This window comes from Ceratotherium simum, chromosome 33 (assembly GCF_057802395.1).
Source record: "Ceratotherium simum simum isolate JZ-2026a chromosome 33, ASM5780239v1, whole genome shotgun sequence".
In the NCBI taxonomy this organism is placed as follows: Eukaryota; Metazoa; Chordata; class Mammalia; order Perissodactyla; family Rhinocerotidae; genus Ceratotherium; species Ceratotherium simum.
This window is the reverse complement of record NC_141932.1, coordinates 12,969,401-12,994,152: the sequence shown is the minus strand read 5'-3', so window position 1 is coordinate 12,994,152 and position 24,752 is coordinate 12,969,401. Positions and strand designations below refer to the sequence as shown.

The 24,752-nt window shown below is 52.2% G+C and overlaps 1 protein-coding gene across 2 annotated transcripts; it reads left to right on the top strand.

The window, feature by feature from the left end:
- Nucleotides 1–19,310, top strand: NUCB1 (nucleobindin 1). 2 transcript variants are annotated; one of them, XM_087421403.1, is made up of 13 exons: nt 1–86; nt 494–660; nt 3,243–3,350; nt 5,871–6,003; nt 10,413–10,516; nt 13,132–13,317; nt 13,555–13,645; nt 16,715–16,773; nt 17,005–17,097; nt 17,190–17,282; nt 17,521–17,691; nt 18,149–18,245; nt 18,394–19,310. In XM_087421403.1, the coding sequence occupies exons 2-13, from the start codon at nt 505–507 to the stop codon at nt 18,504–18,506; spliced, it is 1,404 nt and encodes a 467-aa protein (XP_087277529.1). In that variant the 5' UTR covers nt 1–86; nt 494–504; the 3' UTR covers nt 18,507–19,310. The 2 variants fall into 2 exon arrangements, with proteins under 2 accessions (XP_087277529.1, XP_087277530.1); XM_087421404.1 differs by having other exon boundaries at nt 3–86; nt 494–630.
- The last annotated feature ends 5,442 nt before the right edge of the window (nt 19,311–24,752 follow it).

The following is a 24,752-nucleotide window of genomic DNA, read 5'->3' as shown; positions in this document are numbered from 1 at the left end:
GGCGGGAAAGTGGGCGTGGCCTGGGGGAATCAGCAGGACCGCGCCGGAGGTCCTAGCCTTGGAAAACGCCCTCTGCGGTGAAGGAGGTGAGGGGATGGGGGCTTCTAGACTCTTGGGTCCCGGGGAGGGGGGAAGGTGGGGGACCAGAGGGCTGAAAAACTGGGTCCCGGGGGAGGACGAGCTGGGCACCAGTACTTCTAGATCCTGGGGTAAAAAGGGGGCTGGGGGCCTGGACCTTTGGGTCTGGGGAAAGAGGGCAAGGTTGCGATCCCAGATTCCTGAGGCTGAGCGAAGAGGGTGCTGGGAGCCAGAACTCCTGGGTCTAAGGAAGGAAAGAATGGAGGCTTGGAATCCTGGCTCCCAGGAAACGGGACGCTGTCTTGACTCTTGGGGTGGGAGGGGGCGGGGTGGCGGCGCCGGGGGCCCAGATTCCTGGGTCCAGGGGAGGAGGAGGTTTGGGACAGATATTATTCACCTCTTCGTCCGCCCACAGACCACGCCGCCATGCCTCCCTCTGGGCCCCGCGCTGCCCTCCTCCTCCTGCCACCGCTGCTGCTGCTCCGCGCTGTTCTGACCGTGCCCCTGGAGCGAGGGGTGCCCAAGGAGGAGAGCCCCGCGACCGAGAGCCCCGTGAGTGGCCCTGCCCTGCTCTCCAGCCAGGTGTTTGCAGTGGTACTGCGATTCCCGCAGACCCCTTGGGCGGATACTCCGCACGGATGCGGCTTGGAGTTTGCCTGCCATTCTTTGCAGTCCCAGGGCTTTGACGTGGTGAAAAACTGGAGGGGAAGCGGAGGGGGCAGATTTCTAAGTCCGTGACTCTGAGGTGTGGGAAATCAGGTCAGATTTTAGGTGAAAAATCTGCATCACCGCCCCCCCTCAAACCTCTCTGTTCTTTTTAAGACCCTCTCCCCTCAAAAAGGAATCTGAAAAAAAAGAACTACATTTCCCAGTAGCACCTTGAGCAGGTGTTGTTAGCTAACTGAGGTATTCTCACTTCACGGAGATCCTGGGAGTTGTAGTTTAAATTATGAAGGGGTATGTAATCTGTTCATTTATTAATTCCAACACGTGTTTATCAAATGCTCTGAAACCAGTGTTCTTAGGGAATTTGGAACTTTAAATCCTCAAAGCCAATGCCCTGACTTGTGGCCTGAATCCTCCTACAGCTCCCTCCAGGAATGGGCCAGTCCCTGTCTTTGGAACAAATCATTCCATGCTCCTGTGTTGCACGTCCCCACCCACGAGTTAGGCCTTTGCTCCGTGAAACCTTTGCAGACATAGAAGGGCAGCTTTGAGTCCCCTTTTCCTTCATTCCTTCCACACATTTCTTGAGCACCTTCTATGAGCCAAGCACGGTGCTGGTGCAAGCCCCCTGCCCTCACAGACCAGCCTAGCTCACCGGGAAGACAAACAGCCAGGCTCCCTGAGAATGGACATCAGGGGTGATGGTCAGCAAAGAAGGGTCACTTCAGCTGAGATCTGAAGGGCAGGGAAGAACATTCCAGGCAGAGGGAACAGCCTGGGGAAAGGCTGTGGGGTGGGGGAGAGCAGAGTGAGTAGAGGGACTTGGAGGAGGCCAGTGTGGCTGGAACAGAGTGAACGAGGGGGAGATGAGGTCAGAGATGGGACGGGGGCAGATCGTGCAGGGCCATGGTTGAGAATTCCTTTATTCTGAGGCTAACAGAAAGCACAGAAGGTTATAAACGTTAATAACAACAACAATCAATAAGATTGACAGCTCCTACTAAGTACCAGGCACTGTTTAACATTTAAAGATATTAACTCATCTAATCCTCACAACAGCCCCTATGAAGTGGGTACTCATTAACCTTACTTTACAGATGAGGAAACCGAAGCACAGAGAGGTTAAGTAACTTGCCCAAGGACTGAGGTTGCCAGCTTTAGCAAATAAAAACAAGGGACACCCAGTTAAATTTGAATTTCAGATAAACAACGAATAATTATTAGTATACGTGCACCCCATGCAATATACCTATACTAAAAGTTACTCGTTGTTTATCTGAAATTTTCATTTAACCAGGCTTCCTAGCAGTCCTAACAACGTCACCTGACTAGTAATTGACAGATTTGGGATTCCAGCCGCTGTGTTTGGCTGAATGATGGCCCCCAAAGATGTCCACGCCCTAATTCCCAGAACCTGCGAATATATTACTTAGGGGGCAAAAGAGTGTTTGCAGGTGTGATTGAGTTACGGCTCTTGAGGTGAAGAAATGACCGTGTATTATCCAGGTGAGCTCAATGTAATCACAAGCCTTCCCTATAAGAGGGAAGCAGGAAGGTCCGAGTCAGAGGTGATGTAATCAGAGGTCAGAGTGATGCGGGGCCACGAGTCAAGGAACGCAGGCGGCCTCTAGAAGCTGGAAAAGGCAAGGAAATGGATTCTCCCCTGGAGCCTCTAGAATAAGCTCACCTTTGCTGACCCATTTTGAACTCTGACCTCCAGAACTCCAAGAGAATAAATTTGTGTGGCTCTAAGCTTCTCGTTTGTGATGCTTTGTTGCAGCAGCCGCAGGAAATCAGTACACCCACAGTAACATAGCTGGGCGACCCGCTACCATTTCTCAAGCACCTACTGTGTGCTTCTCGACATATATAATGATAGCTAGAATAGATTATCTTTTATATCATTTTCATCATGCCAGGCCATTTGTCTCATTCACTTTTCGCCACAGCTCTGAGAGGTAGGGAATTTATTGACTATTTTACAAATGGAAGCGTGAGGCCCAGGAAGAAGAAAGTGCCAGCCACCTACACATGGCAGGGCTGGAACCAGGAGCCCAGGGATTTTCATCTGTCTTATTCACTTGCTGTGTCCCCTAGAACAGCGCCTGGCACACGGTAGGGGCCTGCTGAATGCTTGTTGAATGAATGAATGACTGAATGTATGTTTCACTGCTTGCCAACAAATACCAGTGTGTCCGCTCTTTAAGCACCCACTCGGGGGACAGTGTTGGGTTGGATGTTTACCCGTGTGATTTTCATCTCATCTTCACTACAGACCTGGGAGGAGGTGACAGCTGAGGCCCGGAGGGTCAGGCAGATGGGGATTAGAACCGGGGTCTGCTGGCTTCAGAGTCTTTGTCCCATGGGGCAGGCCTCCTGCTCCAAGTGGGGGGATGGGGGTCCCTGGGTCCCTCAGCAGGCGCCCTGAGTCCTTCCTGCAGGGAGGGACCAGAGAGGGGTGGAGGCTGGGGCTGCTATGTTCGTCCTTGTCCCCTCAGGACACAGGCCTGTACTATCACCGGTACCTCCAGGAAGTCATCAACGTGCTGGAGACGGACGGGCACTTCCGTGAGAAGCTGCAGTCTGCCAATGCCGAGGACATCAAGGTGCAGCTGGGTGCGAGCGCGGTAGGAGGGGATGCCCTCAGAGGGCAGAGTTCGGGAAAGGACCAGCTTCCGTCACGGGGCCCCGTGGCTCCAGCCCTTACAAACCTGAGACTCTGGAAAAGTCGCTTCTCGGGGTCACACAGCTGGGAAGGGATTTGGGGAACACAGTGTGTGGTTAAGCAAGGATGCAGATGGCACAGGCTCCCTGTCTCGGCTCTACCACTTACTAGCACTGTGACCTCCCCTCACCATGCCTCAGTTTCCCCATCTGTGAAATGGAGTAATCACCGAACCTGCCTCATGGGGTTCAGGTTAGGATTATCCGAGGTAAGCCATGTGAAGGGTTCAGGTGGGCACAGAAGCCTTCCTTAGTAAGTGCTGTGTGAGTGCTGGTTCAGCCGAGCGCTCAATGCGCTGCCTTGTACACACGAAGAATTCAAACCCCAGAGATGCTGTTACCACTCGTGTCACCTCCAACTCTCACTCGGCCTCCAGAGGAGATGTGATTATCCCCATTTTACAGAGGTGGATGCTGAGGCCCTGGTAGCAGTGTTTGTCCTTCCTGTGGGCCCGGCTCTCACCCCCTGGGCTGGCTGAGCCCACAGCCCACGCCCCACCCCATCCCCCAGGCAGTGTCCCCTCGGAAAGGATGCTGGCACTCCCCCGTGAGGTGACAGGGCTGCCTGCCACTGGATTCTCCTCCCCATCGTACACCTATTAGGGTGCATATAGGAATGTCCCCTCTGGAGAAGCCACCCGCTTCTGTGTTCTCCAAACACCTCGGTCCAGGAGAGGCCAGGGCCTGGGACTGATGGGGAGGTGGCCCTGCTCCCCACGAAACCTCCCAGCATTCCTGGGGCTCTGCCCAGCCCCCAGAACCAGAGATGAGCCCAGCCCCTCCCATTGCCCAGCTGGGGAAACTGAGGCCCAGGAGCCCACCCAGCATGCCCAAGGTCACACACCTGGGAAGTGACGTCAGAAACAGAGTGGCCACTAAGGCAGGCAGGTTCTGGAGGGAACGGTGCCGGGTCCAACCCCAGCTCCACCTCACGCTCTCCTGGACAAGTGGCCACACCCCTTTGGGCCTTGGTTTCCTTCTCAGAAAACAGGGAGGCTGATGAACAGTTTCCAGGTTGGGAGGGATGGTTGGGCGAATCAGAGATAATCCGCACATCAAGGGCTTGGCCTGGCACATCGGAAGCCTGAGTGGGTGTCCGTCGTTTCGTTGTTGGTGGCGATAACATCAGCCCCAGTTTTGAGGTCCAGGGCAGGAAAAGGGTGTACTGGGGTCACGCAGTGAAGTGGTGCCCAGGCTGGGATTTGAACCCAGGCCCCAGGACACCAGCTTGGTCATCAGGCTGGAAACTGGCCTTCCATCCTCACTGTCTGAGGGACCTTGGGCAAGTGGCTTGTCCTCCTGGGCCTCGGTTTATTCATCTGGACAATGGGGTCATGGGCAGGATGAGAGGACAGACTCAGTGACTCCAGCACAGGGCTTGGCCCATAGTAGGTGCTTGGCTGGTTGAGGTTAATATGACCATCACTGGTGTCACTTTGTCCTGCTGCCTCTGCAAGGGCCACGCCCCCCGTGGGCTGGAGAGACCGATGTGAGTCATGAGTGATTGAGAAAGCGATCTGGGCAATAACAGAGACAGCGGAGGGTGTCGGGGAGCCCCGTAGAGGGGCCCAGCCCAGTCTGACAAGTGAGAGGGGTCTTCTAGAGGGTGGGCCCCACCTCCCACACACACCCGAGGGAGGTGTGACTCTGAGTGGGCGTGGCTGTGGTCTAGAAATTGAAATTTGTGTGTGTTGAGGGTGGCACTTCAGACATTAGGAGCTGTGTGCATGTGAAGCATTCTGGAACCTTCAGCTGTCTGCTGGTGGTTCCTTATAACTGACATAAAGACGAGATACAGGGCTTGAGGGGTGGGTGGGTGCAGGGTTTTGAGTGCTAGGCCCAGGGATTCTGTCCTGGGGGCACTGGGGAGCCATGGGGGGCTGTGAGCAGGAGAGGGGTGGGGTCAGCTCTGATTGAGAAGGAGACATAATCCAAAATGATAATAGAGGTAGCTCAGAGAAGGCACCCTGCTCAGCCCAGTGTGTGGGGGGGGGTGGGGGGGGCAAGGGGGTTGTCGGGAGATTCTTCCCAAGGGAGGTGCCATCTGCTTTGAGTTTTGAAGGACAATGAGGATCTGGTTAGGCTTGAAAAGTCGTGGTAGAGAATCCCAGGCAGAGGGACCAGCATGTGCAAAGGCCCAGAGGTGGGAAAGAGCCTGGAGCATGGGGGCCTATGCCCAGTTAGCGTTGCTGGAACCAAGAGTGTGATTTGATGATGGAAGGGAGATGGTGCTGCAGAGGTGGGCAGGGCCTCAAATGCCAGGCTCAGGGGCTGGGACCTTGTCTCGGGGGCTCTGGGGAGCCTCAGAAAGCTTCTAGAATGTTCCAGAGAAGGACAAGGCTGCCCAGCATGCCCCGTCCTGGACCTCCAGCCTGACCAGCGTCCCCTCTCTCTCCGGGCAGAGCGGGAAGCTGAGCCGGGAGCTGGACTTCGTCAGCCACCATGTCCGCACCACACTGGACGAGCTCAAGCGGCAGGAGGTGTCAAGGCTGCGGATGCTGCTCAAAGCCAAGATGGACGCCGAGCAGGAGCCCAGTGAGTAGGGGCGGGGGCGGGGCGGGAGGTGATTTTGTGCTGGGGCCTCAGTCCCCTGCCCCTGTACAATGTGCATCGAGGATTGATCAAATTTTCTTCCTAGCACAATCTACTGCTAACATTACTCTGTTGTTGGTTGGTTGGTTTTTTCTGTTTTGGCTTATTTTTATTTTTTAAAATTATAGTTATTTAATTTTTTTTTTTTTCTGGCGAGGAAGATTGGCCCTGAGCTAACATCTGTTGCCAATCTTCCTCTTTTTGCTTGAGGAAGATTGTCCCTGAGCTAACATCTGTGCCAGTCTTCCTCTATTTTGTATGTGGGACGCTGCCACAGCACGGCTTGATGAGTGGTATGTAGGTCCACGCCCAGGATCCAAACCCGCGAACCTGGGCCGCCAAAGCAGAGCATGCGAACTTAACCACTATGCCACTGGGCTGGCCCCTAAAATTTTGATATAACTTAAAACTTACAGAAAAGTTGCAAGAATAGGACAAAAAACTCCCAAATAACCTTAACCCAGATTCCCCAATTGTTAGCATTTGCTCCCTTTGCTTTGCACTCACATTTGTGAGTTCCTTGCAGACGCTGTATCCCTTTACGCCTAAATATTTCAGTGTGATTTTCCTCAGTACAATGATATTCACCTCCATAACCACAGGACAGGGGTCAAAGTCAGGAAGTTTAACAGTTAACACTGTTTTTCCTTGCTTAGTCATTTTCTCTCTCCCCCGCCAGAATGATTCTAATTTCCTGGTATTTATGTCTGAGGCTATATTTTATAGTCTAATTATTTGGCTAAAAAGAAAAAAAATGTGCCTGGAGGAGAGAGATCTGGGTGACTTCAGATTCCAAGATCCCGTCCTATTTATAACATTCCTAGATACAGCTTGTTGGAGTATGTGTCTGGACCATGCTATTTCTTTTAAACAGCTTTATTGAGATATAATTCATCTGTCATACACTTTACCCATTTAAATTATATAATTCAGTGGGTTTTAGTATATTCAGAGGTATATGCAACCATCACCAAAATCCATTTTAAAACGTTTTCATTGCCCCAAAAAGAAACCCTGTAGCTACAACCCCATTCTTCCCCCACCCACCCCTGGCAATTGCCAACCTACTTTCTGTCTCGATAAATTTGCCTATTCTGGGCATTTGATATAAATGGAATCATACAATATGTGACCTTTTGTGGCTGGCTTCCTTCACTCAGCATAATGTTCTCCAGGTTCGTCCACACTGTAGCATGGGTCAGTGCTTCATTCCTTTTCAGGGCCAAGTAATATTCCATCATATGGATCTACCACATTTGGTTGTATCCATTCATCGGCTGATGGATGTCTGGGTTGTTTGCCCCCTTTGGCTACTATGGACCGTGCTGTTTTCCTTTAGCTCTGTGGTATGTTCTGGTACTGGTGGGGCATGTTTTGGCCCATCACTAAGTGTAAGAACATTCCCTTTTGTTGAGATTCACCTCCAGCTTCTTTCATTTCCTGACACCCTGTGAGGCTCCCGTGTTACCGATGGGGACCCTGAGCCTTGGCGGATGGTGTTGAGGGTCAATAGGAGAGCCGGGCTTTCTTTTCTTTCCTGACTCCTTTTTTTTCTTTTTTCTTTTTTTTTTTTTTGCTGAGGAAGATTCACCCTGAGCTAACTAACACCTGTTGCCAATCTTCCTCTCTTTGTATGTGAGCCTCCACCACAGCATGGCCACTGACAGGCAAGTGGGGTAGGTCTGTGCCCGGGAACTGAGCCCAGGCCGGCGAAGCAGAGAGCACTGAACTTAACCACTAGGCCACTGGGGCTGGCCCTATCGGACCCTTTTTATCTGTTGACCAAACATGTCATGAGTCCTACTGTGTGCCAGGCACTGAGTGGGTGCTGAAGCTCTGAGGTGACCAGGCGGGCATGGTCTCCAGCCTCCTTCTGCCGTGAGCGTCCACGCCTCCTCTGCTGCACTGTTTTAATTATGACAGTTTCAGAGTCTGATCTGATCTCTGGTAAATTAGGTGTTCCCTTGTCACTCATGAGAAAAATATCGCCTGTTCCTGGCTGCTTATTCTGTCCCACGCGCTGTGCTATGTACTTCACCTCGCGTCCCTTCGACAACTCACAGTGTCTCCGGAATCTGACCACTTCTGTCCACAGCCGTGGCCGCCACTCAGGTCCCGTGTGAATCACTGCAGTCGCTTCCTCCCTGGGCCCCCTGCCACCCCCTGCTATGCCCATTGTTTGTTCTGTTTCCCATACAGCAGCCAGGCGGATCCTGTTAGCATCTTAGTTTCCTGCGGCAGCTGTCACAAATTACACAAACTTAGTGGCTTAAAACAACACACACTTATTCCCTTACAGTTTGGACGTCAGAAGTCCAAAATCGGTGTCACAGGGCCAAAATCAAGGTGTCCAGGGCTGGATCCTTCTCGAGGCTCTAAGGGAGAATCTGTCTCCTTGTCTTTTCCAGCTTCTAGAACTACATTCCTTGGCTGGTGGCCCCTTCCTTCATCTTCGAAGCCAGCAGCGTAGCATTTTTCTTCAGTTGTCACCTTGCTTTCTACTGTAGTCAGATCTCCCTCTGCCTGCCTCTTATAAGGACCCTTGTGATAACACTGGGCCCAGGCAGGTGATCCAGGATCATCTCCTCATCCCAAGATCCTTAATTTAATCACACCTGCGAAGTCCCTTTTGCCACCTGAGGTCACATATTCACAGGTTCTGGGGATTAGGATGTGGACACCTTGGGGACTGTTATTCAGCCCATCATAAGACCCAATTCAAGTCCTGTCTGTCCTCTGCTCAGAACCCGCCGTGGCTTCCCAGTGCCCTCAGGATCAAGTCTACACTCATTGCTGGTTGGAGGCCCAGCCGAGCCCTGCCTCGCCCGCCCCAGCCCCTCCCTTCCCCTGTGTGTTTTAGTAAGTGCTGGACTGCCACATGTCTTTCTCACCCCAGGACCTTTGCCCGTGCGCTTCCTTCTGCATAGGATGTTCTTTCTCAGGGCTCTTTGTGTGGCTGAGTGAGCTCAGATGTCACCTCCTCAGAGAGTCCTGCCCTGACCGTCCTGCATGAAGGAGCCCCCATTCAGGTCCTTTGTGGTCGTGTGTTCATCCCTTAGCCGCCTGTCCTTGTCTCTTGACTGGGTGCCCCAGGGGGGCAGACGCCGTCACTGTCTGGTTCCTGTCTGGTGTCCACAGTGTCAGGTACAGGGTCTGGCCCGGATTGGGGCCTCAGCATGTATCTGTGGCATGAATAAGGAATCGTGAGATTCGAGCTGTTCTGTCCCTCCTCTGGGCTCCCCCAGGCCCAGAGCTGCCCCCACTGCCGCACGGGCCACCTGGATCCCAGCCGCCTGTGTGTGTCTTTCACCCCCACCGGACCAGGAGCCACCGGAGGGCCAGCCCGGGCCTGATTCACTTCTGGGGCCGTGGGAGGCCTCTGGAGACGTGTGTTCAGGGAACAAGCAGGTGCTGAGTGTGTGTGTGTGTACTCTCCCATCCTGGCTGCTTGTAAATTCCCGGATGAGGAGGTTGCCTTACTTTGCTAAGGCTGCTGTAACCAAGAACCCCAGACTAGGAGCTTAACCAACAGACGTTTATTATCTTACAGTTCTGGAGGCCAGAAGCCCAAAATCAAGGTGTTGGTAGGGTTGGTTCCTTCTGAGGGCCATGAGGGGGATCTGTTCTAGGTCTTTCTGTTTGGCTTGTAGATGGCCATCTTCTCCCTATGCCTTTTCACATCGTCTTCCCTCTGTGTGTGTCTCTGTGCCCAAATTTCCTCTTTTTATAAGGCCACCAGTCGTATTAGGTTTGGGCCCACCCTAATGACCTCATTTTAACTTGATCACCTCTGAAAAGACCTTCCCTCCAAATAAGGTCATGTTCTGAGGTACTAGGGGTTAGGACTTCAACAAATGAATTTTAGGGCACACAATTCAACCTGTAACAGAGATCGAGTGCACGTGCTCTGGAGGCCAACAACAGGTTCTAATCCTCACTTGGCCACTTCCTAGGTGGTGACCTAGACAAGTCACTTCCCCTCTCTGGGCCTCAGTTTTCACATCCATAAAATGGGATAATCATAGCAGCTGTGTTGTAAGATTTTTGTGGAAAGGAAATGCATTAATATATTTAATGTGTTTAGAGCAGGGCCTGGCATGTAGTAAGCACTCAGTACATGTTACTTATTATCATGGTTATTATTATTCTAAGCATCAGACTTGGCCGTGGCATTGCCTCCTCCAAGAAGCCCACCCTGATTGTCCCAGGCTCGTTCAGGCCATCCTCTGGGCTTCCCCAGTGCCTTCTGTGACCTCCTTTAGAGCACATCTGGCCAACGACAGGGATTTTGAAACAAAGAACATTCCATGAGTTGTTTTTGTTTGTTTTTTCCCGTCTTCGCCCTCATCCAGATGTGCAGTTGGATCACCTGAACCTCCTGAAGCAGTTTGAACACCTGGACCCTCAGAATCAGCACACGTTCGAGGCCCGGGACCTGGAGCTGCTGATCCAGACGGTAGCGTGAGGGGGCCTAGAGGCAGAGGACGGAGGGGGAGACGGGAACGGAGCCTGGGAGGTGAGCCCGCTCGCTCGCCGTGCCTGGCATGTCCCCTGAGGTCGGCGGCTGCAGAGGGCCTGCAGAGGGCCGATGGTGTCTAAAAGCCCTCCTCAGGTTCTCTACTGGGAAGCCAAGGTGTAGGCAGGACAGGCTTGCTCCTCTCAGACCTGGTTTCAAATCCCTCCTGGGTTTTGTCCTTCCCATATGACTTGGGATGGGGCCGTCTTCTCTGTGTCCTTGTGGGGGGAGCAGAATAATGGTCCCCCCAAAAGATGTCACATCCTAATCTGCAGAACCTGTGGATATGTGCCCTCACATGGCAAAAGGGACTTTACTGCAGTAGGAGAGGAAAACAATGTGACAACAGAAGCAAGATGCTATGCTCCTGGCCTTAAAGACGGAGGAAGGGGCCACAAGCCGGGAATTCAGCTCTAGAAGCTGGAAAAGCCAAAGAAAACGTTTCTCCCCCAGAGTCTCCAGAGGGAGCACAGCTCTGCCAGCACCTTAATTTCAGCCCAGTAAAGCTAATTTCAGATTTGTGGCCTCCATATGGTGAGATGATAAATGCGTGTTGTTTTAAGCCACCAAGTTTATGATAATTTGTTACAGCAGCCGTAGGAGCTAATGCAGTCCTCATCTGAGAAATGGGATCCACAGCCCTCCCGTATGGAGAAGGCCAAGTGCGGGGCTGGGGCGTGGAAGGGGCTGTCCAGGCCTGCCCTGCCTCTCTCCGGCTCACGCCCCTTCTGTGGCTCCCAGCACCCAGAGGAGAGATCTAACCTCTCAGCCTGGCCTGGGCCCTGGTCTTCCTGCTACTGGAGCGCCATCTAGTGGCCATGAAGATAATAGCAGTAGCCAGTGGATGTTTTTGCTGCTTATTTCTAGAACATTCCAGAAACTGTGCTTTTTCTCTAGCCCCACTGTCATTCTCGTGGTCTCAACTCCCATCATCTCTCATAGCCACTTCCTCACGGGGCTCCTCCCTTCTGCCTCCCTCTCCAGCAGCGTTTCTCAGCGCTCTTGACATTTGGGGCTGGATGGTTCTTTGTTATGGGGGCTGTTTGTGCATTGGATGTTTAGCAGTATCCCTGCCCTCTACCCACTAGATGTCAGTAGACCTCCCCTAGTTGTGACAACTAAAAACATCTTCAACATTGACAGCTGTCCCCTGCGGGCCGCAGTCACCCCAGGTCGAGACCCCCGCCGCGCGGTCTGTTTCCCACACAATAGCTGTATTAGTTTCCTGTCGCTGCCGTGTAACAAATAATCACAAACTTAGTAGCTTAGAACAACACGAATTTATCTTACGGTGTAGGTCAGAAGTCAGGAAGGGTCTTATTGGGTGTATTAATTCCCTGTGGCTGCCATAACAAATTACCACAGGCTTGGTGGCTTAAAATAACAGAACTGGGGCCGGCCCTGTGCCTTAGCGGTTAAGTGCGCGCTGCGCTACTGGCGGCCCGGGTTCAGATCCTGGGCGCGCACCGATGCACCGCTTCTCCGGCCATGCTGAGGCCGCGTCCCACATACAGCAACTAGAAGGATATGCAACTATGACACACAACCATCTACTGGGGCTTTGGGGGAAAAAAAAAAGGAGGAGGATTGGCAATAGATGTTAGCTCAGAGCCAGTCTTCCTCAGCAAAAAGAGGAGGATTAGCATGGATGTTAGCTCAGGGCTGATCTTCCTCACAAAAAAATAAGAAATAAATAAATTGTTTAAAAAAAGAAATAACAGAAGTGTATTCTCTCACGGTTCTGGAGGCCAGAAGTCCAAAATCGGTATCACTGGGCCAAAACCAAGGTTTCCCAGGAGGCTATAGGGGAAGCCACTTCTTGCTCTCCCAGCTTCTAGGAGCCGCCACCAGTGCTTGGCTTGTAGACACATCATTCCGATCTCTGCCTCCGTCGTCACATGGTGCTCTTCCTGTGTCTCTGTCTTTTCTGAAGCCTTCTTATAAAGACACCAGTCATTATCCAGTAAGACCTCGTCTTCCCTACATCGGCAAAGACCCTATTTCCAAATAAGGTCACATTCTGAGGTTCTGGGTAGACATGAATGTTGTGGGGATACTGGTCAACCCAGTATACTATTGTTATCTCCATTTTATAAAGGTGGAAACTGAGGCACAGAGAGGCTGAGTAACTTGCCCAAGATCACACAGCTACTGGGATTTGTTCACACAGCGCAGCCTGGGTTTGAGCCCTGGGCAAAGAAATTAGAGACCTCATGTTCTTTACCAGCTAGCTGTACTGCTTTCCGAATTAAGTCCACCTCCTGTGGTGTTCCTTATTACTTATTCCTCCAAGATCTTGAGATTGTGGAGGATTTGAAAGAGGTGGGTTAAAGTTGCTGTTGTGTAAACATCCTAATCTGTTTTGAACAAACAGAGAGGAGGCTGTGTTATGGGGCAAGAGTGGGTCATAGAGACCAAGAGGTGAGATCAGAACATGAGACCTAGGACAGGGTGGTGGTTGGGCCAGCTTCAGAGCCAAAAGCCTGGCATTTGGAGGTTGGAATTAGGGGCTGCGCATAGAGGTGAGACGAGAGTGACCGTCTGCCTTTCCCCAGGCCACCCGGGACCTTGCCCAGTACGACGCAGCCCACCATGAAGAGTTCAAACGCTATGAGATGCTCAAGGAACATGAGAGACGCCAATATCTGGAGTCACTGGGAGAGGAGCAGCGAAAGGAGGCAGAGAGGAAGCTGGAGGAGCAACAGCGCCGGCACCGAGAGCACCCCAAAGTCAATGTGCCTGTAAGGACCCCTATTCGTGCCCACCCCCATGTCCAACTCGCCTCCAAGCACCACAAGAAAGTAGCTGAAGAACTACAACTCCCAGTAGGCCCTGAAGCAAAAAAGTCCCTTTTATAATGTACCCAGCTGCCCCAGGGGCTGCTGGGAGTTGTAGTTTTCTTGCTTGAGGGGAATGACATTTGAGGGATGGGGGACCCAGACTTCTTGCTCATGAGCCCTTGGCTCTCCCCTCCACAGGGCAGCCAAGCCCAGTTGAAGGAGGTATGGGAGGAGCTGGATGGATTGGACCCCAACAGGTTTAACCCCAAGACCTTCTTCATACTGCATGGTAAGGTGGGGAGGGAGTCCCAAGACCCAGGCTGAACCCTGAGGCTCTTTCTGGGGCCTGAGTGCTAAGAAGGGGTCTCCCCATCTCAGTGAGGCTTAGGCAGGCTGAAGGGGTCAGAGCCCATTTCCCCTGGTGGTCTAGAAGGCCCTACTCCTCCCTATTACTAGAATCTTCCATGAAAGAGCTGGCCCTCTTCTGGGATACACCAGACCTGCAGGTTCTAAGGACTGGCCAGTATCTTCTAACTGAGCAAACCAGGCTTGGCTAGGCCTGGGTCCCCCTCCCACGCAGCCCAGAAGCCCTGGTCCCCTCTGGGAGCCCTGTGGCTAAGGGTCAGCCGCTCTCTAGTCAACAGGCCTCCAAGGACCTGGGAAGCCCCTTCTCCATGGTGGTTCAGAGGCACATTCTCCTTCATTCTCTTCCTGTTGGGAAACAGCCTGGGGTTGCCAGGCCCCCTCAGGTGTGCCCAGGACCCTGACCCAGAAGCTACCACCTGTCCACAGAGCTTAGCAGGGCCTGATTCACTCATTCAGCAAACATTTACTAAGCTCCCTCTAAAGACCAAGCTTCTCAGGGATCCCGTGGATAAAAAGAGAGTCCCCCCTCACAGAACCGGTGGTCAGGCAAACATAATACTGTGTTTCCGTGAATCTGAGAGACCGTGGAGTGTAAGAGGCACTAGAATTTTACATAAGCTGCCCGTTAAACTGACACACCATGGGTGACAAGATGCCGCCCGATTTCAGGGATGATAAAATACGGGGATAAAGAAAAGAATGACATCTTAGAATGAGTGAAGTAGGTTCCATGGTAGAGTCTCAGGTAGTGACATGTACCGTGGTTACAAGGACAGCAGGATTAAGGGCCTAGAGTGACAGTTTTAGATAGCCTGCTCAGGGAACGTTTTGCTAGACCAGCACTGTCCAATAGAACTTTCTATGCTGATGGAAATGTTCTAGTCTGTGCCATCCAGCACAGCAGCCACCAGCCCCATGTGGCTGTTAAGCACTTGAAATGTGGGTTTGACAACTAAGGCACTGAATTTTTTTTGTAGGTTTTTTTTTAAGATTATATTTGCTTCTTTCTTTCTTTCTTCTTCTTTTTTTTTTTTTGAGGAAGATTGGCCCTGCATTAACATCTGTTGCCAATCTTGCTCTTTTTTCTTTTTTCTCCCCAAAGCCCCAGTACATAGTTGTGTATCACAGTTGTAGAGTGTAGCTCTTCTGTGTGGGACGCCGCCTCAGCGTGGCTTGATGAGCGGTGAGTAGGTCTGCGGCGAGAATCCGAACTCGTGAATCCCGGGCCGCTCAAGTGGAATGCGTGAACTTAACTGCTATGCCACTGGGCCGGCCCCTGTAGTTTTGATAAGTTAAATTTTTTAAAATTTGTAATTGTAAAATACACATAACGTAAAACCATCTTAGCCATTTTAAGTGTACAGTTCAGTAGTGTTAAGTACATTCACATTGTTGTGCAACCAATAAAATTCTTTTTATTCTTGCGAAACTAAAACTCTGTATCAGTCAACAACTCCCTGTTACCCCTCCCCCCAGCCCCTGGTAACTTCTATTTTCATTTCTATCTCCATGAATTTAACAACTCTAGCTACCCCATGTAAGTGGAATCATACAGTATTCGTCTTTTTGTGACTGGCTCATTCCACTTTGCATAATGTCAAGGAACTGAATTTTTCATGGTATGTGATTGTTATGCATTGAAATTTCATCTGTCCCATGTGGCTAGTGGCTGCTGTATTGGACAGCCTAGCTCTGGAGATTTGAGCTGAGACCTCAGAGAAGTGAGGGGTTGAGCCTTGCAGATATTTGGGAAGAGCGTTCTAGGTGGAGGGAACAGTAGGCACACACAGGGAAGAATGAACTTGGTGGGTTTCCAAGGTCACTGGAAGCAGAATGCGGGAAGAGAAGAGGGATAAGAAAGACAGCTCAGGAAGAGCAGGCGTGTTTGGCAGGAAAGATTGGGAACTGCATCTGCTCAGGTTAGATTAGAGATGTCTGTTGGACATTTACGTGGAGATGGAGAATAGGCAGTTGGCTATTCCGCTGTGGAGGTGGCTTAGAGATGGCGTTGAAAGCTGAGAGACCGGAGGAACCCATCTAAGGAAGTGCTGGACAGTCAAACTCTCTTTGTGACAATGGAAGATGTTCTGTGTTGCCCAGGAGAGCGGCCACCAGCCACATGGGGCTATTGAGTGCGCGACATGTAACAAGTGCAACTGATAAACTGAAATTCTAATCTTAATTAATCTTAATCAGTTTAAATTTAAACACCCATGTGGCTAGTGGCTACCATTGCACAGATTCCCAGATTAGATAGAGAAGAGGGCCCAGGCCTCAGCCTCGGGGTGCACCAATGTGTAGAAGTCAGGTGGAGGACAGAGCCAGCAAAGGAGAACGAGGGGCAGCCGGAAAGGAGAGAATGATGTTCTGGAAGCCAAGGGCAGAAAGGCAAGTAAGATGCGGGCTAAAAATTAACCACTGGATTTGCAAGGTCGAAGTTCCTGGTCACCTCCGCGGGACCAGTGTGGGTGCTGATGTGAGTGTGTGAGCGAGCAGAGGAGTGGAGACAGTGAGCATGCCCAGGAGGCTGAGGAGCCTGGAGCCCTGCAGCCGTATTAGCTGGGGGGTGCTCCTCTGGCAAGTGGAGTCGGCCCTGGCCTGGTCCTCTGGGAGGCAGAGGCCCCTGACACCCCTGGATCCTGGGCACAGGGTGCCAATCCTGGGCACAGGGCGCCAATCCTGGGCACAGGTCACTGGGTGCTAGGAATCAAGTTGTTCTGCATGACAACGGCCCAAGAATGGTCCCAGTGAAGCCCCACCTTCATTTACTCCATTCTTGGGACCCTCGTTGGTAGGGAACGGGCTGTCCCAGCAACAGGCCCATGGGGCGGTGAAGCCTAAAGACCACCATTCTACTATCAGAGACCTGGTGTTACCTGTCCTCTGATATCAGACCCCGCATCAGCCCCAGATTCCTTCTCTAGCAGGTCCCTCAGGGACCTGACCCACTGTGTTCTCAGTCCCCCAAGATACCTTGTTGTCTCCCCCTCAGATATCAACAGTGATGGCGTCCTTGATGAGCAAGAGCTGGAGGCCCTCTTCACCAAGGAGGTGAGCATCTTGGAAGCCGTGGGCGCAGAGGATGCCCAGAGCAGCCACCTGTCCCCTCAGGTCCCCCTAAAAACAACTCCCAGCAGCCCCTGGGGCAAAAAGAGGCTGCCGGGAGTGGCAGGGTGCCCCAAGGACTGTGAAGTTGTCTGGTGGTTTAAGGAGGTAAAGTGACCTAAGAAAGAGGTTGCCCTGGACCCCTCCATACGTCCTGCCTCTCGCTTGACCCTACAGCTGGAGAAGGTGTATGACCCAAAGAATGAGGAGGACGACATGCGGGAGATGGAGGAGGAGCGGCTGCGCATGCGCGAGCACGTGATGAAGAATGTGAGATGAGGGACCCGGGCCGTGGGGGAGGGGGTGGGGGCGGGGGTGGAGAGGGGCCCAACTCTGTCACTTACCCTTACCTGGCTCCCCAGGTGGACACCAACCAGGACCGCCTTGTGACCCTGGAGGAGTTCCTCGCATCCACCCAGAGGAAGGAGTTTGGGGACACCGGGGAGGGTTGGGAGGTGAGGACGTGGGGGATGATCTGGGTCCTGAATCTCTCTCTCCCAGCCCTAACGCATCTTTCAGGGCCTCTGTCCCCTTCTCTCTCTGGGTCTCTGTCCTCCCCTCTCTCTGGGTTTTCATCCCTCTCCCCGGGTCCCACTCAGATCTCTTCCATCCTCCACTAGCCGAGCCCTCTCCATCGTGGGTGGGCCAAGGCTGGAGTCACCCTGCTGATGGCCTCTGTCCCCACCCTGTCAGACGGTGGAGATGCACCCTGCCTACACGGAAGAAGAGCTGAGGCGTTTTGAGGAGGAGCTGGCCGCGCGCGAGGCGGAGCTGAACGCCAAGGCGCAGCGCCTCAGCCAGGAGACAGAGGCTCTGGGGCGCTCCCAGGGCCGCCTGGAGGCCCAGAAGAGGGAGCTGCAGCAGGTGACCGGCCAGGGAGGCTGGGTCCACCCTCTGAGTCCCTGGTGGCTCTTGTCCTTGTGTGTCCAGAGGCTGGGAAGGCCTGAGGCCACTATGTTAATCACTGGTAGAGCCTCAGGATGCAGCTGCCATCTTGAGTAAGGGCAGATGTCCCATCCCTGATAGCTCTGCGGCTGCCATGTTGGATAAGGGCAGGGGGCTTCTCAGAGGGAGATGGGGGCAAGTCCAAGGAGGGAGAAAAATAGACTCAACGAGGGTTCAGTGAGGGCTTCCCGGTCCCAAGGTGCAACTCAAGCCATGATGGGAGGGCGAACTGGATCTTTATTATTAAGCTCAACTGTCATTGAGATAGAAGAACTGAGGCCCAAAGAGAAGGGCCTGGTCCATGACCACTTAGCCGGTTGCCATGGAGACTCAATATCTACCCTCTTGCCTGTGCAATCTCCTCCGCCCTCTGCAGGCTGTTCTGCAAATGGAACAGAGGAAACAGCAGCAGCAAGGCCACAAGGACCTGGCCCCCGGCCCTGAGGGACAGCTCAAGTTCCACCCAGACACAGGTGCTGGCCGCTGGCTCAGGGAGGAGGGAGGGGCTGGGGGCCTGGACTCCTGGGTCTGAGGGAGGAGGGGCTGGGGGCCCTGACTCCCGGGTCTGAGGGAGGAGGGACTGGGATGTCCAGTGCTACCATTTCCTCCCTCCATTTTCAGGTGACACACCTGTCCCAGCTCCAGCTGGTGACAAGAAGGATGTGAACCCTTCAGAAAAGAAGGTTTCTGAACAGCCCCCCGAGCTGCCCCAGCTGGATTCCCAACAGCTGTGATCCCTCTGGGACCCCAGCGCTCTGGGTTCCTACCGAGGCAGCTGATGGGAGGAGGATGAGGTGTCACAATCAGCCTCCCCTGGGAGCCGGCAACACGTGTGGCCCCTGGGGGAGAGGAGACAGGTGGCACTGCACACATTGCTGCCCAGGCCCCGTATCTGCTGCCTCGGCTTCCGCTGCCTTCCAGTCTGTGGTCCCTCCTTTCTGTTCCCCTCCAAGGGTCCCGCCTTCCCGTGTCCCGTCGGGCGCTCATGAGGTCGACGTAACTTAGGGAAGCCCCTCTCCCCCGAGGGGTCTGCTCCGTGCCTGCCTTTCTAGATGGTTTGGCCTCACCTGCTGCCGGTTGTGGCCACTCCGGCATCCTGCGTCCCCACAGCTGCTGGCATCCTCCCTGCTGCTCTCGGCCCAGCTTCTGGTGGTTTATGGGGCATGGGTGGTCCCTCGAGAACTTTCTGTACCTTTTGTGGGACCAGCGATGCCGCAAAGACTGTGTCTTCCCCGTGGCTGGGGGCGAGGGGCGGAGAGTCCTCAGCATGGCTGATGAGCTCTGATACCAGGAGCCCGGACCCTCCCTGACCCCTGGCTTCCAGCTGCCTCAGCCTCCTCCCTGACAACTTGGCCCCTAGCCCCTTCCCCACACAGCCCCAGAAGGGCCCTGGAGCTGACCCTGCCCCAGGAGCAGGTTCCAACCCTCAGCCTCATGTGGGAGGCCTGTGAGGTCGGCCCTGCCCGCCTCTCTGGCCTTATCTCACACTGCTCCTGCTCTGTACTCTACTTCCATCCAAATACACTTTCTGGAACAAATCTATGCCTCTGTGTCTTTGTCTATACTGTTCCCTCTGAAACCCCATCTCCACTTCACCTGTCAAAGTCCTCCTCATTCTTTAGGATTCGATTCAAGCGTCATTTCTGAGAGGCTCCGTCCTGGCATTTTTCTGTCCTCTCCATGGGTCCACTGCCTACACACACAACTTCAGCAGGATCCCCTCAGCCACAAGGATGGAAAACCCAAACCTAGGCTGCAACAATGAAGAAAAATGCATTATCACCCAAAACGATAGTTCCAAGGTAGAGTGGTTTCAAGACCAGGGAACCACATTCTCCCATCTCCTAGCTCTGCCATGGTAGGTGTGGGGGCTGCACACCTCTTGTGGTCTCAAAGTGGCTGCAGCTGCTCCAGATGTCACCTCTCTGCACCAACAGCTGATGAAGGAAATCGATAGAGGCTACATGTCAGAGCTTCCCCACACCCATCCAAGAGCTGGTCTGCCAGCACACCACTGGACATAGGGCAGGTCTAGTTTGGCATCCACAGAGAGGCCCAGATGATAAAAATTATCTGGGAGGCTCGTTAACAATACATATTCACAGACCCTGGAATGTCCAAGGAAGCATCCTGGGAAGTTAGTTATATGTGCCACACCCCCCAGCTGAACCTCAACAACAATGACCTTTTGCAAACATGAGCCACAGCCTCTGCTTCTCTTGGAAAACCATGGGGGCTGAGCCTTAGTGACCCAGTCTGGAAAATGGGCATAAAATGGTAGCAGCCTTCCTGCATTCTTTGAAGGATTTGATCATAATACACATGAATGACATGGCTCCTGGCCTGAAATTTGAGGTCAGCAAGCTGTAGCTATTATTATTGTTTTTATACGGACACATTTACACAATAAGAGTCTCTGGGAACCTGTCCTTGACTCCCATATCTAAGGAGACCCATTCCCATCATCCAGGATGCTTTCCACATTGTGCAATTCTTTATTTGTACGGGTGTCCACTTGGTTGTCTCTGTTGCCCACAATAGACTCCAAGTCCCAAAAGGAGCAAGGAGAGAGAGGCTGCTGTCTGTCAAGTTCACTGTCCCATACAGCAGAGTGCCCTGCATGCAAAGTCAAGACAGGGGCCAGCCCCGTGGCATAGCGGTTAAGTTCGACACCCTCTGCTTCAGCAACCCAGGTTTGTGGGTTCGGATCCCTGGCGCAGACCTACACCACTCATCAGTGGCCATGCCGTGGTGGCGACCCACATATAAAGTAGAGGAAGATGGGGACATATGTTAGCCCAGGGCTCATCTTCCCCAAGCAAAACAAGAGGAGGATTGGCAATGGATGTTAGCTCAGGGCTAATCTTCCTCAGCAAAAAAAAATAAAAATAAAAAAGTCAAGAAGGGAGTCACCTTTGCCCTGGAGCAACCTCTGCCCAGATCAATACGTGCCTCCTGCCTGACCTTTCCTTCCAGTCTTAAATCGACAGAATTATATTGGCCCTTTATGTTTAATCTGAAAATGATTTCCTTTTTGATCTGCATGTGCAAAGGTCTTAAAATGATTAACTCTTTCTTGGCCATGTCCTGTCCCTGACATTCCTACCCCACATTCTGGGTCTCTGGTCCCCTCTGTATTAACCATGTGTTTCTGACGTCTTGACATCTGGGGCCTTACAGACCCTGGAGGATGGCCCCTCCCAGGATTAGCCAGTGGCTAGAGATGGTAAGCTATTCACCAGCTAGTGGCTGCACCTTCCAAACGCAAACCAGCCAATCCAGAGCCCAGACCCCAATCAGTCCTTTATCGGGCTCCTACAGTTCTGGGCAATATTCCCATCCTCATCACCCCAAGCCAGGTACCAGACAACTCGGGACAGCCCCTACACCCCGGAGCTTCCTGAAATTATTCACACTAGCCAGTCCTAGACTCGCTTACCCTGCCTTGCCCGTTTCTTCCCACAGAAGCCACAATGAAAGCTCGTGCCCACAATTTCCCCTCACTCCTGCCTTCTGACCAACGCCGGTGCTTCCTGGTGTGGTCCTGCATAGCGTCGTGTGCCCCCTCCTCTTGGGAACTGTAACAAACTATCTTTTCTTTTTTTTAATAATTTTATTTATTTATTTATTTTTCCCCCAAAGCCCCAGTAGATAGTTGTATGTCATAGCTGCACATCCTTCTAGTTGCTGTATGTGGGACGTGGCCTCAGCATGGCCGGAGAAGCAGTGCATCGGTGCGCGCCCGGGACCCGAACCCAGGCCGCCAGCAGCGGAGCGCGAGCACTTAACCGCTAAGCCACACGGCCGGCCCACAAACTATCTTTTCAACGGCAACTGTCTCCTGCTCTGTGGCCTCACTGGACCTCAATAATAATAAAACCTACACCTACTTTCTCTGTATGGGTCTCTGTGGTAGAGAGAATAAAGACTTCTCCAAAACGTCCATATCCTAATCCACAGAACCTGTGAATATGTGGCCTTTTGTAGCAAAAGGAACTTTGCAGGTGTGATTAAAGTAAGGCTCTTGAGATGGGGAGATGATCTTAGATTATTGGGGTGGGCCCAATGTAATCTCAACAGTCTGCATAAAAGGGAGGCAAGGGGATGACAGTCAAAGAAGGAGATGTGACCACAGAAGGTTGTGGACAGAAATTTGTACCCCTGGCCCTGGTCTAACAGGTGAATCAAGCAAGCAAATTGCACAGGCTTTAAGTCAGTACAGTTACATCCGTGCTGTCCTGTGAAGCAGCTACGCAGGCCATCTTCAGCCTTCAAAATGACCTTGCAACCCCACACCTCATGACTGAAGACACCAGCTGGACAGATCCACAGCAGGAAGAGATAAAGGGGTCCTTCACTTTCACATTTCCCAGCCCCCATTTCTTGGAGGCTGAGGGAATAATTAAGGATCCTGGTCCTTGCCTCCCTCCACACATAGAAGACATCAGCATCTCTGACCTTGTCTGCTGTAGAACCAAGGAATTCTTGTTGATGTTGCCTTCAATGTATAATCTAGAGAAAAGCCCACATGTACTCTATCCCTTTTTTTACATATATGAAATCTAGTCGTAAGGTTTTTTTCCTCTTCCTTCACATACACTGTTTTGTGAAACAGATATAAGCTACACTTAAACCCATGTACCCCAGAGCAGTTCCTTGGAATACTCTGTTGGACTGTTTCTCAGGATTCAAATTCCTCACCTTAATTATCAAATAGACTCCTTTAATTAACCTTTACCCAGATTTTTTTGTGTGTGTGAGAGGATGATTAGCCCTGAGTTAACATCTGTTGCCAATCCTCCTCTTTTTGCTGAGGAAGATTGGCCCTGGGCTAACATCCATGCCCCTTTCCTCCACTTTATATGGGACACCGCCACAGCATAGCTTGACAAGTGGTGCGTAGGTCCACACTCAGGATCCAAACCCACGAACCAGGGCCGCCAAACCAGAGGGCACGAACTTAACTGCTATGCCACCTGGCCGGCCCTTACCCAGACTCTTTATTTCAGTCCACAAGGTCAAAGTGATTCAGGGCCAGGAGACAAGAAATCTTGGTGGCTTCTAGAAGCTGAAAATTCAAGGCAAGGAAATGAATTATTCCCTCAGAGCCTCCATTAGGATGGCGGCCGTGCTGACACGATGATTTTAGCCCCATGAGACCCATTTTTGACTTCTGACGTCCACAAGTGTAAGAGAATCCATTTGCGTGGTTTTAAGCCACTGAATTTGTGGTTGTTACAGCAGCTGCAGGAAACGAATATAGTCTTTTTTTGTTTGTTTTTTTGGTAAGGAAGATTGGCCCTGAGCTAACATCTGCCAATCCTCCTCTTTTTTTGCTGAGGAAGACTGGCCCTGGGCTAACATCCATGCCCATCTTCCTCCACTTTATATGGGATGCTGCCACAGCATGGCTTGACAAGCAGTGCGTCGGTGCGCACCGGGGATCTGAACCGGCGAACCCCGGGCCGCCACAGCAGAGCGCACGCACTTAACCACTTGCGCCACCAGGCCGGCCCCCGAATATAGTCTTTCTCTGAGTCTCTGTCCCTCTCTTCTCCCTTCTCTGAGTCCGCCTTCACTTCAGTCACTAAAGCAGCAAACTTTCCTCTCCTCATCTTTTTCACGGTCAGAGGTCTAGACGGCGACCAGAACTCTCGCAGTATTAACACGGATACCATTACTGATGGTAGCAATTTCTTACAGCAGCGTGCAACGCTAATACACAATAACACAGAGTAGCTAACAGTTCTCTAGCACTTAGAATGTGCCAGGTACCATCCCAAGCACATTACATATTATAAATAACAATTCATTTCATCCTTACGAAAACCCTGCAAGGTAATTACCATCATCAACCCCGTTTGACAGATGAGCCAAATAAGAGAAGCCAAGTCACTTGCCTGAGGTCCCACAGCAAGTAAGTGACAGAGCTGGTCTTGGAACCCTGACAGGCTGGATCCAAAATCCGCACTCTGAAGCATCATGCAATGTTCTTTTTGGCACTGAAGCTCCGCTCCAAGAATTCCAGCGAATAGTTTATTAATGAATGAATGCTATGCTCTCTCCTTGCCGTACTGTCCACCCAACCCTTGCTTGGTTGACAGTTTCTGGGCAACCTTTAATGTCACAGGTGCTTTTCTGGCACTTAATGTGACCTGCTTCATCACCTCCTTTCCTCCCTCCTTCACACCCCATCGCGTGCAGGGTGAGCTCTTCGACCCTTCACCAATAGCCCAGTTGACCTCTCTAGATTTATCGTTCATGCAGCCCCCACCCCCACCCTGGGTTCCAGGCTCTCATTTCTCAATGGATCCAGCTTCCTCATGCCTGGGTTGCTTCCTCTGTCTGGAGTGCCGTCTCTCCTTCTAGGCCTGGAAAGCCCCCATCAGCATCTTCCAAAATGCATTTCGATCATCACCCAACCTGCCCAGCCTCTTCTGGTCCCCAGGCTGGGCTAGCAGCAACCACCCCCCTGGCCCCCAACCCTGCCTAGCCTTTGCACCATTATGGCATACATCTTCCAGGACTGTGACGTGCTGGGGCTGTGCATGCGTTTCCTATTGATGCTTCAACCAATTATCGCAAACTTAATGGCTTCATACACGAACTCGTTATCTTATGGTTCTGGAGGTCAGAAGTATAAAATGGGCCTTGTTCGGTTAAAATCAAAGTGTCTGCAGGGCTGCGTTCCTTCCGGGGGTTCTGGGGGAGAATCTGTTTCCCTGCCTTTACCAGCTTCTAGAAGCACCTGCATCCCTTGGCTCGTGGCCCCTTCCTCCAGCTTCAAAGCTACAGGGTGACATTTTCAAATCTCTCTCTCACTCTCTTCCATAGTGACATCTCCTTCTCTGATTCTGACCCTCCTGCCTCCCCCTCATAAGGACTTTTGTAATTACATTGAGCCCACTAGATAATCCAGGAGAATCTCCCCATCTCAAGATCCTTAACTTAATCACACCTGCATAGTCCCTTTCACCATG